Below are 15,256 nucleotides of genomic sequence, written 5' to 3'. Positions count from 1 at the left end.
TTTCTTTTTTTAATACACCACCTTACAATGTCAGAAGTAGCAACTTACTTAATTTTTTTCAAAGCCAGTGTCCAGATCATGACCAAACATATGACAAACGATAAAAAAGCCACAAAGATCCAAACAAGCATATCCTTCAGTCTGAACTCTAGGAGAGAAAATGAGAAGGGATTAAAATTTGTGCAGTTAAAGAGTTCATTTCAAAACATTATTAGCTCAGGGCACGTGGCATCTCTCTACCATTTTACTCCCACAACAACCCTGGGTGGTAGATCAGCCTGCAATGCCGTGATCGGCATAAAATCACCCAGTGAGCTCGGTGGTGAGATTTCAGAACAGGGAGTTTCAGCAGGCGTAGTTTACATGACAAGCTGTACCTGCACAAAGTCTCCTTTCTACACAAATAAAGGTGCAGAAACTTTGCCTTCTTTTGCATCCGGCCAACTTGATTTAGTTCAAGGGCAGTCAACATGGATACAGATGTTGCAAATGCCAATTCCTACCATCTCTTTCAAATCAGAACCAGTGAAGTTGGTGAAGGTCCTGTGTGAGTGCCTGGAGGCGGTTGGAGGATGGATGGCGGCTAACAGATTGAGATTGAATCCTGACAAGACAGAAGTACTATTTGTGGGGGACAGGAGGTGGGCAGGTGTGGAGGACTCCATGGTCCTAAATGGGATAACTGTGCCCCTGAAAGACCGTGTGCGCAGCCTGGGAGTCATTTTGGACTCACAGCTGTCCATGGAGGCGCAGGTCAATTCTGTGTCCAGGGCAGCTGTCTATCAGCTCCATCTGGTACGCAGGCCGAGACCCTACCTGCCTGCGGACTGCCTCGCCAGAGTGGTGCATGCTCTGGTTATCTCTCGCTTGGATTACTGCAATGCGCTCTATGTGGGGCTACCTTTGAAGGTGATCCAGAAACTACAACTAATCCAAAATGCGGCAGCTAGACTAGTGACTGGGAGTGGCCGCCAAGACCACATAACACTGGTCTTGAAAGACCTACACTGGCTCCCAGTACGTTTCTGAGCACAATTCAAAGTGTTGGTGCTGACCTTTAAAGCCCTAAACGGCCCAGTATGCCTGAAGGACCGTCTCCACCCCCATTGTTCTGCCTGGACACTGAGGTCCAGCGCCGAGGGCCTTCTGGCGGTTCCCTCACTGCGAGAAGCAAAGCTACAGGGAACCAGGCAGAGGGCCATCAGAGATCAGAGAGATAAATAACTACCTGACATTTAGAAAATACCTAAAGGCAGCCCTGTTTAGGGAAGTTTTTAATCTGTGATATTTGATGTATTTTAATGTTTGTTGGAAGCCGCCCAGAGTGGCCGGGGAAGCCCAGCCAGATGGGCGGGGTATAAATATATTATTATTATTATTATTATTATTATTATTATTATTATTATCCCTAGTCAACATGGCTACTGGTCAGGCACGATGGGAGTTGTAGTCCAAAACTTCTGGAAAACACCAACTTGGCTCCCCCTCCTCTAGCAATCTGGAACTCACACAGCTAATATCTTTACCAAGTTGTCAGCTGAACTTGCCCAGATTTCCCAAAGCAGACCACCAGACAATGTTTTGTAAGATGCATGAGTCTAGCCCCAGCTTCATCACATGCCAGCCCTATCCTTGTTTCATTATGTTGCTGTTATCATTGAACTGTGTTTTCTTTTGTGATGTGGGATTTTATTTTTATTCTAAATAGAAAAGCAGGACATGAATAACAAACTCCTCATCTAGGCTTTCTAGCACTTTCATATGACTGGGGTTAATTAACGAAAGGTCAACACCCCCCCCCAGCAGTTGTCCTCACCTTTTCGGAGCTTAATAAAACTTTCAGGGCTCCAGTCGCTCCACGTTCCATGATCTGATCTGCAGCGAACTTTGGCAACATACTTTTCTCCTGGATTTACACTGAACATCTTATATGTTGTTCTCTGACCAACAAATATTTTCTGGAAAGATAAGAAGAACACAGATATCCGTGACCCTGTTTTCTCAGGTACTGTTTCTGAAACACAGAGCATTTGGCTACTACCAAAGATGCTTCCAGGCAGCCACTATTTTCAGATGGGATTAACTGGTTGCACAATTAAAGTTGATTTGACATTCTTGCACAACATACCTTCAATTCTTCCCCCAATTAGGCTGTGTGTGATAAGGAAAATGCAATGGAAAGTGTTGGAGAAAAATTGCTTGGGCACAATGTTGTACACCTCTCTGTAAACAAACCAGGGTGTGTGCTCATTAAACAGGTTGTCAGAAAATAGGGGTGGGGGCAACACCCAATTCAGTTCACATGTAAAGGCATATCTGCCAAATCCACACTTTGTGAAACCCCAAGAGAGCTGAAACTCAACTATCCTTTGAAGTGTACACTAATCTGAATTTTGTGATGCAGTCTTCCAACCAATGTTTACAAAATGACCGCTCCCCACATCAAATGGGGGGCACCTTTTGAGTGTTCGTGCGCAGCCCCCCCAGATCTCGGTGTGGCTCCTGGTAGTTTGGACTGGCTGCATCCTCCCCAGGCTGGATACCTGGAGGTCTCCGCCTACCTCACCCAATCACCCAATCCCACCTGGGGAGGCATTGTCAGGGTAAGGGGAGGGTTACAACAGAAGGTGAACCTTACATGTGAAGCAGCAGTTGGCTCCCACCCTCCCCTCCCTCAGTTAAGTCTTCTTTTACAGGTTAACCTCTTCTCTACAGGTACGCAGGCGCTGCTATGTCATGATCGCTCTTGAAGGGCCGGAAAGGAATTTTCCTGCATTGGCAGGTTTGCCTTTCCTGTAGCAAAACGTCACAAACTTTGGCAGTTTCAGGCCTTTAGTCTATCTTCCTAAATGGGGGGGGGATGAAGCGGTGACCCACGCCCCCTTTGCAGCGGTGATCCCAGGGTTCCCCGTTAAAGGGGTATTGAGGGGAGGCATTGGCCATACGCCGAGAGGTTGTCATTGCTCTCTCCTCCAATGGCGGCAAAATGGGGGGCGGGCTCTCTCTGCTTGAACATATGTTCTCCAGAGCCACCCCAATCCCCACACATTCTGGATAACCCTGATGTCTTCCAGATCCCCGGCTGGGAACTGGGTCGGATAAACAGCCAATGCCTGAGCCAAGGTCTCCCTACATCTGAAACTTAATAAAGTTGTGGCCAATATTAATCCCATAGCACATTGTCTTGTGTCATTGTCTTAAGTTGTATTTTAACCAGTTGTTTTATATTTCGTGTTAGCTGCTCTGAGCCCGGCTTTGGCTGGGGAGGGCGGGGTATAAATAAAAATGCATTATTATTATTCCGCTCGGGGGTCGCCTGGGGTTGGGGGAACTCCTCCTGTCCACGCAAATGCATATATTAACGGGAAGTGTGGGTAAAAATAAACATGTTATTGAAAGCAGCATATAAGAGTGCATCATTTTACATAGAAAAGGCTTGCAGAACTGTGTGTATGTTAGCTGAAGCTGCTGACAAAAATGTGTTTATTGGGATAAATTCACATTAAAATGCTGGTGGATGTTAATGAGGATTATCGATTGAAAATGGCTGCAGAAATGTGGAGAAATGGGTTTAGAATTGGGAAAATGAGAAGCTATTTTCCCAGCCGAGAGGGCTGAAACTGGCAAATCTACACATCCCCATCTGGAAGTGGCTCAAGAGCTTTCACCATTCTCACCTCCCATTCTTGTCCCCCTTCAGGCTTTATATGTAACTCATATTCTAGGGTTAGCCAACCAGATCTGATGTCACCCAGCGAAGGTGGAGACCAGTTCAACAACAGATATTTTCCATATACTTTTTTCTCAAATTCCAGGGAGAGATTTTCAGGAGGGTCTGGCTGAACTGGAAAAAAAGAAGGATCAGAGAATATTTATTGATCAAATGTATATAGAGGGCCATCAATCCAATCTTCTAAGGAGGGTTACACACCAGATATAATCACAACACAATATTTTAAAATACAAGAACTTTAAACAGCAAAAAGCAACAATGTAAAAATTTCCCACTAGCGGAGAAAGCTCAGTTTAAAAGCACACTTAATGAGAGTTTAAGTTTTGTTTAAAATGTCATTAGAACAGTGAAGGCCTAGAGTTTGTTTTAAAAGGTCTTGGTACAAAAAAAGAGAATATGATTATTTATTAAATCCATGCCCTTCTTTATAGATAGAAACAGAGGCACACTTCAAATACCTCACATCAAGAGCAGCTTTCTTTCTTTTTATCTTCATAAACTTTCATCAGAATTTTGGTGTGAATTTCTCCTAATAAATACATTTTTTGTATGCAGTTCTGGCTAATGCACACATTTTTGCAAGCAGTTTGCCTTAATATAATGCATTTTTGTATACTATTTTCACTAGCATATGCATTTTATTTACTCAATAGGTATATGCTCACTTTTGCTTAGTATATGCACTTTTGCTTTGTCAGAGAAATGCATTGCAAAATTCAGAGAAGTGCAAATTTCAAAGGATAGCCGTGCGTTTCAATTTGCCTTCCAGTTTGTGAAGTGCAAACTGGATAGTTTCTCATTAAAATGCAAACAAATATTCTCCCCTATCCCTTATCAAGACACATGACTGATCATATTTAGCTGATGGTATATAAGATGCATATAGAATTCTGGGTTACAACTCTTAGGACTGATGGGATTCCCCCCCCCCCCTGCCTTGGACACTTATGCTTACACCACATACCTATATTAGCCACATCCACATAATAAGGCTGAGATGAAATACTGCCCATCTCATTAGTCACTGTAATGGTAAAATTGTATGTCATCCAAAGCGAAGTATGTTTTTTATCAAAATGACAGGAGTTGGGGCCCGCTGTTATGTAGTCCGGGCATTCGTAGTATGCCCTGTCTCTGAAAAACACAATGGTTGGCAGGAAAGATTGAGAAGGTAATACAAACACAACATTCTCATTACACATCACTTAGAAAAGAACCCACCTTCTTTCAGAGATGCAGATTGAGACAACAGTAAAGCCATGTGTAATGCCTTACCCTTCCTTGTTATAGAACAGAGTGTAATTGCTCGGCAGACCTCCATCGGAACTGGGCTTCCACCAGCAAGTAAAGGTTTCTTTCTCAGGTGAGCGACATCTTATTAACTCTGGCTTCCCTGGAGGTTGGCCTGGAAAGAAAGAGATAGGCAAGTCCTTTGGGCCAATAGGGTCAGAGTCACAAAGGTGGAAGGGATCGCAGAGGTCATTCGGTCCAACGTCCTGCACAATTCAGGACCTACAAAGCAGGATGCAACTAGGGAAACCCCGAGATATGGATGTCCAGAATCTGCTTCAAAACTTGCGATGATGGAGAGCCCACCATCTCCTAAGGCAGTCTGTTTCACTGTCTGCCAGCTGTTACCATTAGGAAGTTGCCTAATGCTTAGTCGAAATCTGCTCCTTTGCCATGCTAACTGCAAGCAGGGAGAGAGTTGTTGCTCTCAAGCCCTCATTGAGCAATGGATTCAAACTACAAGAAAGAAGATTCCACCTAAACATTAGGAAGAACTTCCTGACAGTAAGAGCTGTTCGGCAGTGGAATTTGCTACCAAGGAGTGTGGTGGAGTCTCCTTCTTTGGAGGTATTTAAGCAGAGGCTTGACAGGCATATGTCAAGAATGCTTTGATGGTGTTTCCTGCTTGGCAGGGGGTTGGACTGGATGACCCTTGTGGTCTCTTCCAACTCTATGATTCTATGATTTGCAAGCTTCTCACAATGGGCATCTGGTTGGCGACTGTGAGAACAGGACTAGATGAGCCATTGTCCTGATCCAGGAGAGGAGTTCTTATGTTCTTACGGTACTAACTTATTTGGCCTTTCAAAACAGAAAAAAATGATGAATGATTGACTCACCACTGGGGAGCTGGAGGTAAGTTTCTGGGCTCCATTCGCTCCTTTCACTATGCTCTGTTATACAGCGAACCTGAAAAGTATATTTCACTGCTGGGTGCACCTGGGATATTTCATACTGTGTTTGCTCTCCAACAAAACGAGTCTGGGAAGCAGTAAAGACAAGGGAAACTAAGAGAATTGTAGAGTGTAGCATTGGCAAGAACACCTGATTTATTTCCTTTATTTTATCCATCCTGGAAACAGAATCCTAGTTGCAATCACACAGATCCATTTGCAAATACATATCCTAGGAACACCGAGAAGCTACCTTACACCAGGCCAGGTTGGAACACAGAATACAGGAAAGCTGTTATACAGGTGAAACTCGGAAAATTAGAATATCGTCGAAAAGTGCATTTACAGTGGTACCTCGGTTTACAAACACAACTGGTTCCAGAAGTCTGTACTTAACCTGAAGCGTACTTAACCTGAAGCGAACTTTCCCATTGAAAGTAATAGAAAGTGGATTAATCTGTTCCAGACGGTCCGTGGAGTACTTAAACTGAAGCATACTTAAACTGAAGTGAACTTTCCCATTGAAAGTCATGGAAAATTGATTAATCTGTTCCAGACGGGTCCGCGGAGTACTCAACCTGAAGCGTACTTAACCCGAGGTATGAGTGTAATTGGTTCTGGAAGTCCGTACTTAACCTGAAGCGTACTTAACCTGAAGTGAACTTTCCCATTGAAAGTAATGGAAAGTGGATTAATCCGTTCCAGACAGGTCTGCGGAGTACTTAAACTGAAAATACTCAAACGGAGGCGTACTTAAACCGAGGTATGACTGTATTTCAGTAATGCAACTTATTATTATTATTATTTTAATTTTTACAAATGCTTTCTTTTGGAAATTCCACAGTAATAAAACAAAAACAATAATACAAAAATAAACATCGCTATTACATTTCATTAATTACATTTCATTTATAATTGACCCACCTAACAACAAATAATTACAATTACAACAAATAAAGGCTTGACATATCTTGCTTTGCATGTCATGCATCTATCTCATTTATTTGTTTCACCTTTTAAGTTGCATTACTGAAATAAACATACTTTTCGAAGATATTCTAATTTTCCGAGTTTCACCTGTATACACAAGCACACAGTCAGACTGTCATATATACACAGTCAGATCAGGGGTGCCAGCTCTATGGGGCCGAGGTTTCTTTGCCCCCCTCAAAATCTGTTGGGAGGGGGAGCTATAGCACAACAAATGGTATGTCTGGAGAGTTTGGATCAAAGATGTCCAAAATAAAGTCAGTTTGGTGCATCTGGATAAACATGATGGTGTAATTAAATGTACATGGCGGTTTTTAAAGTCTTGCTTTGCCTATGGCATACTTCCTCTGGCCACTGTGTTTCAGGGCCTCCTTTGCAAATAAGGGAACAGCAACAGCATCTGCCTTCCTCTCCTATTATAAGATGCTTGTGAATGAAATTATGGAACTCACTTACCTCCCATTCTTTCTCTCCTGTAGGCTTCAATCGCAATTCATAATTGCACATTTGCCCTCTTGTTCCATCATCAACCAATTGAGGCGGTGACCATTTTGCCCACACATACGCTCTCTCTTTCAACTGTTTGACTTCCAGAGATAGGTCTGTGGGAGGGCCAACCTTAGCTATGCAAAGGAAACAGTCATGTCAGTATTGTTTGCTTCTTCTGCCAAGGACACCTCTTTCGGCTATTCTGTATGTGAACTAATAGAATCAAATCAAAAGGCAACAGGGAGAATATATACAAGGAGCTGCTGCATATTGAGCTACAGGCCTATAGCCCTCCAGATGGCATTGAACTCCAACTCTGAAAAGCCCCAGTCAGAATGGCCAGTGGTCAGGGAAGATGGGATTGGAGTCCAACAACATCTGGTTAACATTTCCTGAGTTAGATCAATAGTTTGTCTAGGCCAGTACTATCTACGGATGGGCAAACATGTCAATTTGGGTTTCTCTCAGTTTCTGATTTTTCCATTGTTAGGTTTTGGTTCTCCAGTCTGAAGCTCAACATCAAAAAAACCAAGATCATGGCCACTGGTCCCATCACCTCCTGGCAAATAGAAATGGAGGCAGTGAGAGATTTTACTTTCTTGGGCTCCTTGATCACTGCAGATGGTGACAGCAGTCACGAAATTAAAAGACGCCTGCTTCTTGGGAGAAAAGCAATGACAAACCTAGACAGCATCTTAAAAAGCAGATACATCACCTTGCCTACAAAGGTCCGTATAGTTAAAGCTATGGTTTTCCCAGTAGTGATGTATGGAAGTGAGAGCTGGACCATAAAGAAGGCTGATCGCCGAAGAATTGATGCTTTTGAATTATGGTGCTGGAGGAGACTCTTGAGAGTCCCATGGACTGCAAGAAGATCAAACCTATCCATTCTTAAGGAAATCAGCCTTGAGTGCTCACTGGAAGGACAGATCGTGAAGCTGAGGCTCCAATACTTTGGCCACCTCATGAGAAGAGAAGAATCCTTGGAAAAGACCTTGATGTTGGGAAAGATGGAGGGCACTAGGAGAAGGGGACAACAGAGGACGAGATGGTTGGACAGTGTTCTCGAAGCTACGAACATGAGTTTGACCAAACTGCGGGAGGCAGTGGAAGACAGGAGTGCCTGGCGTGCTATGGTCCATGGGGTCACGAAGAGTCGGACACGACTAAACGACCAAACAACAACAACAAAGTCCTCATGAAAATCCATTGGATTTTAGTGCCAATTTCTCCTAAACTGCATTTAGCATGCAATTTTGTTTAATATCATCACAGGGGCTCTGAGCAGATAGGGGCCTAGAGTCGTGGATTAAGTCTATTTTCGATAGCGATGGTGGTTCTGAGGCTCTATTTCCCCCCTCTGTTTTTAGAGAGAAGCACTGCAATGCAGTATTGGGGCCAAAGAACTGAGCTCAAATCAGAAAGACTCCAGTTAAAGCTCACTGGGTGGTCTTGAATAGGTTGCCATGTCTCAGGGCTACCACACAACCCCCGAGACCCACCCAGCAAATGTCAGGCATCAGAAAGGGCTACAGTGGTCACACCCTGCTTGTAGGCTACCCTACATCTAGCTGGCCACGTCAGAAAACAGAATGCTGGACAAAGATGGGCCTTTTATGTCATCCATTAGGGCTCTTTCTAGGCACACTGCAGGAACAGGAAAGTGCTTATTGGAGATTTAACTCCATCAGAGCACACAAGGCTCATATTTGCTAGACAAGTCACCAAATGACAGATTGTTAGAAGTGAGTCTTCACCCATAATTTTTTTTTTAATTTGTATTCTGCCTTTCCCCCTGACAGGGACTCAAGGTGGCATACAGCTAAAAACATAAAAAGCAATCTTTAAGAAGCAGTTAAACATTAATAGACCATATGTGTTCTATTAAAACATATGGCTCATCCATCATGGCACCAGCCCTTTCATCACAAACAGTCAGTTCCCAAAAGCCTGTTTGGACAAGGAAGCCCTTCACCTGCTGGCAGAAGGACAACAAGGAGAAAGCCAGTCTATATGGAACAGCTTACGCTGGGTATTTCAGTTACATAATTTTGTTATGTCTAATTCCATTGGTAGATTGTGAAATGGTTATTCACATGCATATCAGGGACAGCCAATGTGGGGCACTCCCAATGTTGTTGATCAGAACTCCCAGCATCTTTGACCATTGGCCCTACTCACTGGAACTGATGGGAGTTGGAGTCAAGCCAGCTTGTTGGCTCTCCCTGGTGTAAGGTCACATTAACCATTTTTGTCAGGACTTGGGGAGGTTACCCTATCCAAAATGGTAGGGGAGAATGTGATGCTAATGTCCAATACCAAGGTGAAGGTCTACCAGTTTTGTGTGTAGAGAACACTGCTTTGTGGAAGTGAGTCATGGGCAACTTCCAACCATCAAGAGTGATGCTTTGAACACCTTCCACATGTGCTGCATTAGGAAAATTATGGGTATCACATGGCAGGAGAGCGTTTCCAACAAATATGTGCACTCCCAAGCCCACATGATGTCTACGATGGCTTGGCCATGGCCACCAGAATGGAAGATGGCAGGATCCCCAAGGACATGCTCAACAGGGATGCTTTTCCAATTTTAAGTTTCAAAAAGGGTAAGGATGTTTTGAATGCTCACCGTTAACAAGCCGTGTGTTTAGAGCAAGCAGCAGAATCAGTGCACCTGATGGTGACATCTCTAGCCTCAGGTCAGCCTCACCTTCCTCCTTTTCTTCTTCCACCACCTCCAGGAAGGAAGCAAATCTCACTAGGAAACAAACAAACAAACAAATAAACAATAACCAGCCACAATTACTAAAGGTCCTTGATGGTGCACATTCATTGTCCAATGTTTTTGGCCCATGAATAATTTTCACACCCCCAGGTGTCACACAACAATTTATAATGCTTGTGTTTTAGACAGAATCGCTAGTTCTGGAAGATGAAGGTGGAAGATTCTGCTTAATATAAATCCAATCAGACATTAGGAGACTCCAGGGCTGAATTAGGTTAAATACAGAGTCTAACTTTAACAGTCATGAACAATCCATTTTCTTGTAGGAAGGCAAAAGTTGTTTGTTTTTTGTTTAATGAGCAAAACTGCGTATTACTCCGATGAACCACACTGAGATCTTCAGAGGAAGGGTGGAATATAAAAGAATAAAATATGAATGGAAACTGCCAAGCCTTAGACCGGAGCTTAACTAAGCTGTTGAGAGTGTCCCATGAGCAGAGTTGCATTAAGGGATGTTTCTACCAGTGAAAGGAGAGTGACCTTTCCCCTCCTCCTGAACCCTTTCTGCACCTAAAAATTCTGCTATGATGGGATCCTTTGGAGCAGGATAAAAAGGGGAAAGAACATAAGTCAGTGGTGGAGCATCTCTTTGCATGCAGAAGGTCCCAGGTTCAATCCCTGGCATCTCCAGGTAGGACCGGGAATGTTCCTTGCCTGAAATCCTGAAAAGCCACTCAATGCCAGTCAGTGTGGACAATATTGAGCCAGGTAGGCAAAAGGTCTGACTTGGTATAAAGCAGCTCTGTAGGTTCTTATGAGAGGTGGTACAGCTGGTTGCTGGAGAAAAGCAGAGATGGGTGAAAAAGGCCACCCTGCTCTAGAACCATAGAATTGTATTGTTGCAAGGGACCCTGAGGGTCATCTCATCCAACCCCCTGCAGTGCAGGAATCTCAACTCATGGTTCCCCATCCAATCTGAAACCATACCAGACCCTGCTTAGCTTTGCAAATGTGCTAACAGTTTTATTGCTGCACCTCTAGCAGGTGTCTTCTCTGGATCCCAATCTGTTCTCAAAAGCAAGAGGAACTCTTTCATTCATTAGGGCTAGTTGGGCTCCAAGCCCAAGGGTGTATCTTTGGAGACCATTAAAATTGATATAAATTGATATAAAGCTGAATGATTACATTGGCATGGAAGTCCAAATGGAATTTAATGACTGGTGTAGAATTTGGAGTACTTTGGCAAAGACCTCTGAATTAGACTTGTTCTTTACTTTGCACTTACTATATAAATGTGTTGATAATTACAGCTTTGGTTCCCTGAGCTATTCTCTCCTCTCTTCCAAGGCAGCCATCAGCTACCGTGTTTCCCCTTTTTTAAGACACCGTCTTATTACTTTTTTCCTCAAAAACCACAGGGTGGCTTATTTTTGGTGGGATGTCTTACTGGTATTTTTATTATGAGTGAGGGACGGGAGGTGTGTGCGTCCCTGGCCCAGCCCTCTCTCCCCAGCCCTGGGATGTTCGCAAAGGGCTGCTCTCTCTCTCCTCTGATGTGGGGACTCACTTAATAGCAATTTGCTACACTGGAGCTTCTTAAATCTAAACCAGTATAATGGAATCTATCTGTGTGATACAGTCCTAGCAGTAGCCTATACGTAAAAGCAAATAAGAATCTCTACTAGCCAGCTGCCCAAGACTTAAGTTCCAACAGTCTGAAGTTCCAACAATGTACATAGCTGCCAAGTTATCCCTTTTTTAAAGGGATTTTCCCTTATGCTGAATAGGCTTCCTCGCGAGAAAAGGGAAAACTTGGCAGCTATGACAATGTAACACTTTGTAGTGCTATCACTGATAGCAAAGAAGGTACCTGCTGAGAACAAAGAAGCCAGCTAAACAGCAATTAAGATTGCTGACTTGGTAAATGGTAGCAATTAAGAAGCAATTGAGCTAGCGAGGTGAGTTAAATTTTTGTGGGTAAAGGAAGCTAGAACCGGCAGTTTAACTTTTGTGCTCGCAAACAGCAAGACGGAAAAAGTCCTTGATTTTAAAAAAAAGTCCCCAAGGCAAGGACTACGATCCAGACTACTTACAAATCCTTAAAGGGGCAGCTCCACAGACAAGCAAGCATAAGGTAGAAAGGAAGGCTGCTTTATTCCATTCGGTAAAAGCAAGGAGACAACAATCAGACACAGGAGACTGCCGTCAAGAGGAAATCAACAGGCAACTCATGGGTGGGCGCATAGAATGGAAGGGAAAGGTGGAGGGAAGCGAGAGGTGGGTTCTCTCTCTCTGTGTGTGTGTGTGTGTGTGTGTGTGAGAGAGAGAGAGAGAGAGAGAGAGACGCGCACACGGAGATCTCCCTTAAAGGGAAAACAGCCTTTGCATTCGCGAGGCAGCGGCTTCAAAAGCTCCTCTCCCGTCAAGAGGAAATCAACAGGCAACTCATGGGTGGGCGCATAGAATGGAAGGGAAAGGTGGAGGGAAGCGAGAGGTGGGTTCTCTCTCTCTGTGTGTGTGTGTGTGTGAGAGAGAGAGAGAGAGAGAGAGAGAGAGAGAGAGAGAGAGAGAGAGAGAAGAGAGAGAGAGAGAGAGAGAGAGAGAGAGAGAGACGCACACGGAGATCTCCCTTAAAGGGAAAACAGCCTTTGCATTCGTGAGGCAGCGGCTTCAAAAGCTCCTCTCCCGTCAAGAGGAAATCAACAGGCAACTCATGGGTGGGCGCATAGAATGGAAGGGAAAGGTGGGGGGAAGCGAGAGGTGGGCTCTGTGTGTGTGTGTGTGTGTGAGAGAGAGAGAGAGAGAGACAGAGAGAGACGCGGGGGGGGGGGTGGAGAGACAGAGAGACGCTCACACGTAGATCTCTTCCTTAAAGGGAAACAGCCTCTGCATTCACGAGGCAACGGCTTCAATCGCCCCTCTTTTCTTCCTCGTGCCTTCATCTCCTCCCCACCCCACTTTTCTCCTCTTCACCAAGTACAGCTTACACAGGGGGTTATTGCTACTGGGTGAAGGGTCTATCAGTATGTCTTATTTTCGGGGTATGGCTTGTATCGCGCAATTGCTTAGAAATCCTGCTATGGCTTATATAATGACTACGTCTTAAAATAGGGGAAAGACGGTAGTCGCAGTTAATTTATGAGCTCTCTCACATTTTCCTCATAGCACTTAGAGGAAGTTCCTTTTTCTTTTCTCTGAAATACTGATCAAGCAAGTAGCTTATTCCCTCCCCTAACACAAACAAGTCACAAGGGATTGTAGAGAAGCTTAATTAATTCCTTGCATCTGTGAAAGATTCTGGACCAGGCATCCCCAAACTGCAGCCCTCCAGATGTTTTGGCCTACAACTCCCATGATCCCTAGCTAACAGGACCAGTGGTCAGGGATGATGGGGATTGTAGTCCAAAACATCTGGAGGGCCGAAGTTTGGGGATGCCTGTTCCGGACTGATATCCACAACTGAATCCAAGGCTTTCAGGAAAGGTGTCTGAAGGCTAGAGAGGCATTTTTCTCCCTTTGCCATGAGCTGACATCATGAGCTCATGGAAAGCCATGTTCTCATCTTCGATCTCTTTATTTTTTGTAGAAGAACACTCAGTGCCACCCTGCATTTGGATCAGAACCATGGCACTGGGAAGGGTGGCTTAACCCTTTCCTTCTTACCATTTTCCAGATGAGAACCACCTTTCCCCGAAACTGCTATGGCCCCCCATTAGGCCTTATCCAGATACAACACACACAAACACACTTTTTCTTTTTCTTTTTTAAAAGAAACCAATATGGTGTACCCCTAGGAAAGTGGAGGCGGGTAGGAAAAAAGTGAATTGTTCATTGCCAGTGATGTTGCATGTGGTATCTGGTAGGTGCCACAACGTTTGAGGCAAGCACAATCTACATTCTACTCAATGCTTGCATGGGCAATCGATTTGGCACATGCTAAGCTCTTCTTCTGTGCCTTTCCTTCCACTGTCTCCCTTTTCCTTCCCTTTGCTCGCAGACACACAAGACAGGAACTCAGATTTCTGCTGGGCAAGTCTTTGCAAACAACCCCTGGAAGCAGGCATGCCATTTTGGATTTCACTGGGCCTGGGTGGCATTCGGGTGCTTCATAAGCCAAAACAACAGGTGGGCTAGAGTTCCTGAATCGTGTGTAGTTAAAAAATCAGGCATGAGCATTCCCCACAAATACCAGGCTCCACCAAGACAACAAGGGGTGTGTGCACTGGTGACACAACCAGGGCCGTCTTAAGCATATCTGGCGCCCTGGTGCGAAGGTCCCTCCGGCACCCCCCCGCCCCATTTTCCAGCCCAGCTGTCTGGTGGGCGCAGCAGCCCAGCGCCCCCCTGGTACATTGCACCACCCAGCCTTGCCTTAGGGCTGGCCCTGGACACAACCTACTGAACAAGCACAGCTTTTTGCAACATAGAGGTTTTGTCTGTAATTGCTTCAGTTAAGCACAGCCCTTCCTTTCCCATTTAATTAAAAGAGAAAGCCCCTTAGAGTCTAGAACAGGCATCCCCAAACTGCGGCCCTCCGGATGTTTTGGCCTACAACTCCCATGATCCCTAGCTAAAAGGACCAGTGGTAAGGGATGATGAGGATTGTAGTCCAAAACATCTGGAGGGCCAAAGTTTGGGGATGCCTGGTCTAGAAGACTACTTTTCACTTCCCAGCAGGGAAGCCTTTGTTACTGATTTATTCATTTTAGTTTGAATCAGGCCGACTTGAAAACACAGACAAGATAATGCAATCATGCAATAAACGGTCTGTGGGATGATACTTTGAATCATGCATATATTAAGCACTACGGTAATAACTTCCCTGTGCAATTACAGTTCTTTTCAATAGCACTACTCTGTGTTGTGGTTTTCCCCCCTATTTGAGCACTTAGTGTATTTAATTTCCATTTGCTAATTGTCTCTTTGCTTTCAAATTCAGTCGTATGTTCCTGAACATTGTATTAGTCACTTTCCAAATCTCTTTGTGTCCCATCTCTCGGTATTTATTTTCTTAAAGTGGAAGTTGTGGGAGGACAAAGAGCCCACCCCGAAGACCAATTCCACCCACAGACAACTGCTTAGTATGCCACTCAGCCTCCCTCCATGTCTCCTTCCTCCTTCAAGTCTCTCCTCAAA

General features: G+C 44.4%; 1 protein-coding gene across 4 annotated transcripts in view; it reads right to left on the bottom strand.

Moving 5' to 3' along the window:
* The window catches only part of PRLR (prolactin receptor), a 109,217-nt gene that overhangs the window by 2,595 nt on the left and 91,366 nt on the right, over window positions 1–15,256 (bottom strand). For all 4 annotated transcript variants that reach the window (XM_088652639.1, XM_035100528.3, XM_035100529.3 and 1 more), the window contains exons 3-10: window positions 10,025–10,153; window positions 7,363–7,529; window positions 5,863–6,004; window positions 5,009–5,138; window positions 4,698–4,867; window positions 3,678–3,844; window positions 1,817–1,958; window positions 49–148 (exon numbers count right to left, since the gene is read on the bottom strand). In XM_088652639.1, coding sequence (XP_088508765.1) covers window positions 49–148; window positions 1,817–1,958; window positions 3,678–3,844; window positions 4,698–4,867; window positions 5,009–5,138; window positions 5,863–6,004; window positions 7,363–7,529; window positions 10,025–10,153 — 1,147 coding nt within the window. The remainder of the gene's footprint in view (window positions 1–48; window positions 149–1,816; window positions 1,959–3,677; window positions 3,845–4,697; window positions 4,868–5,008; window positions 5,139–5,862; window positions 6,005–7,362; window positions 7,530–10,024; window positions 10,154–15,256) is intronic.

Source organism: Zootoca vivipara, chromosome 10 (genome assembly GCF_965207765.1).
Source record: "Zootoca vivipara chromosome 10, rZooViv2.hap1.1, whole genome shotgun sequence".
Lineage (NCBI taxonomy): Eukaryota > Metazoa > Chordata > Lepidosauria > Squamata > Lacertidae > Zootoca > Zootoca vivipara.
The sequence above is the reverse complement of the archived record's forward strand: the minus strand, read 5'-3'. Positions and strand labels throughout refer to the sequence as shown.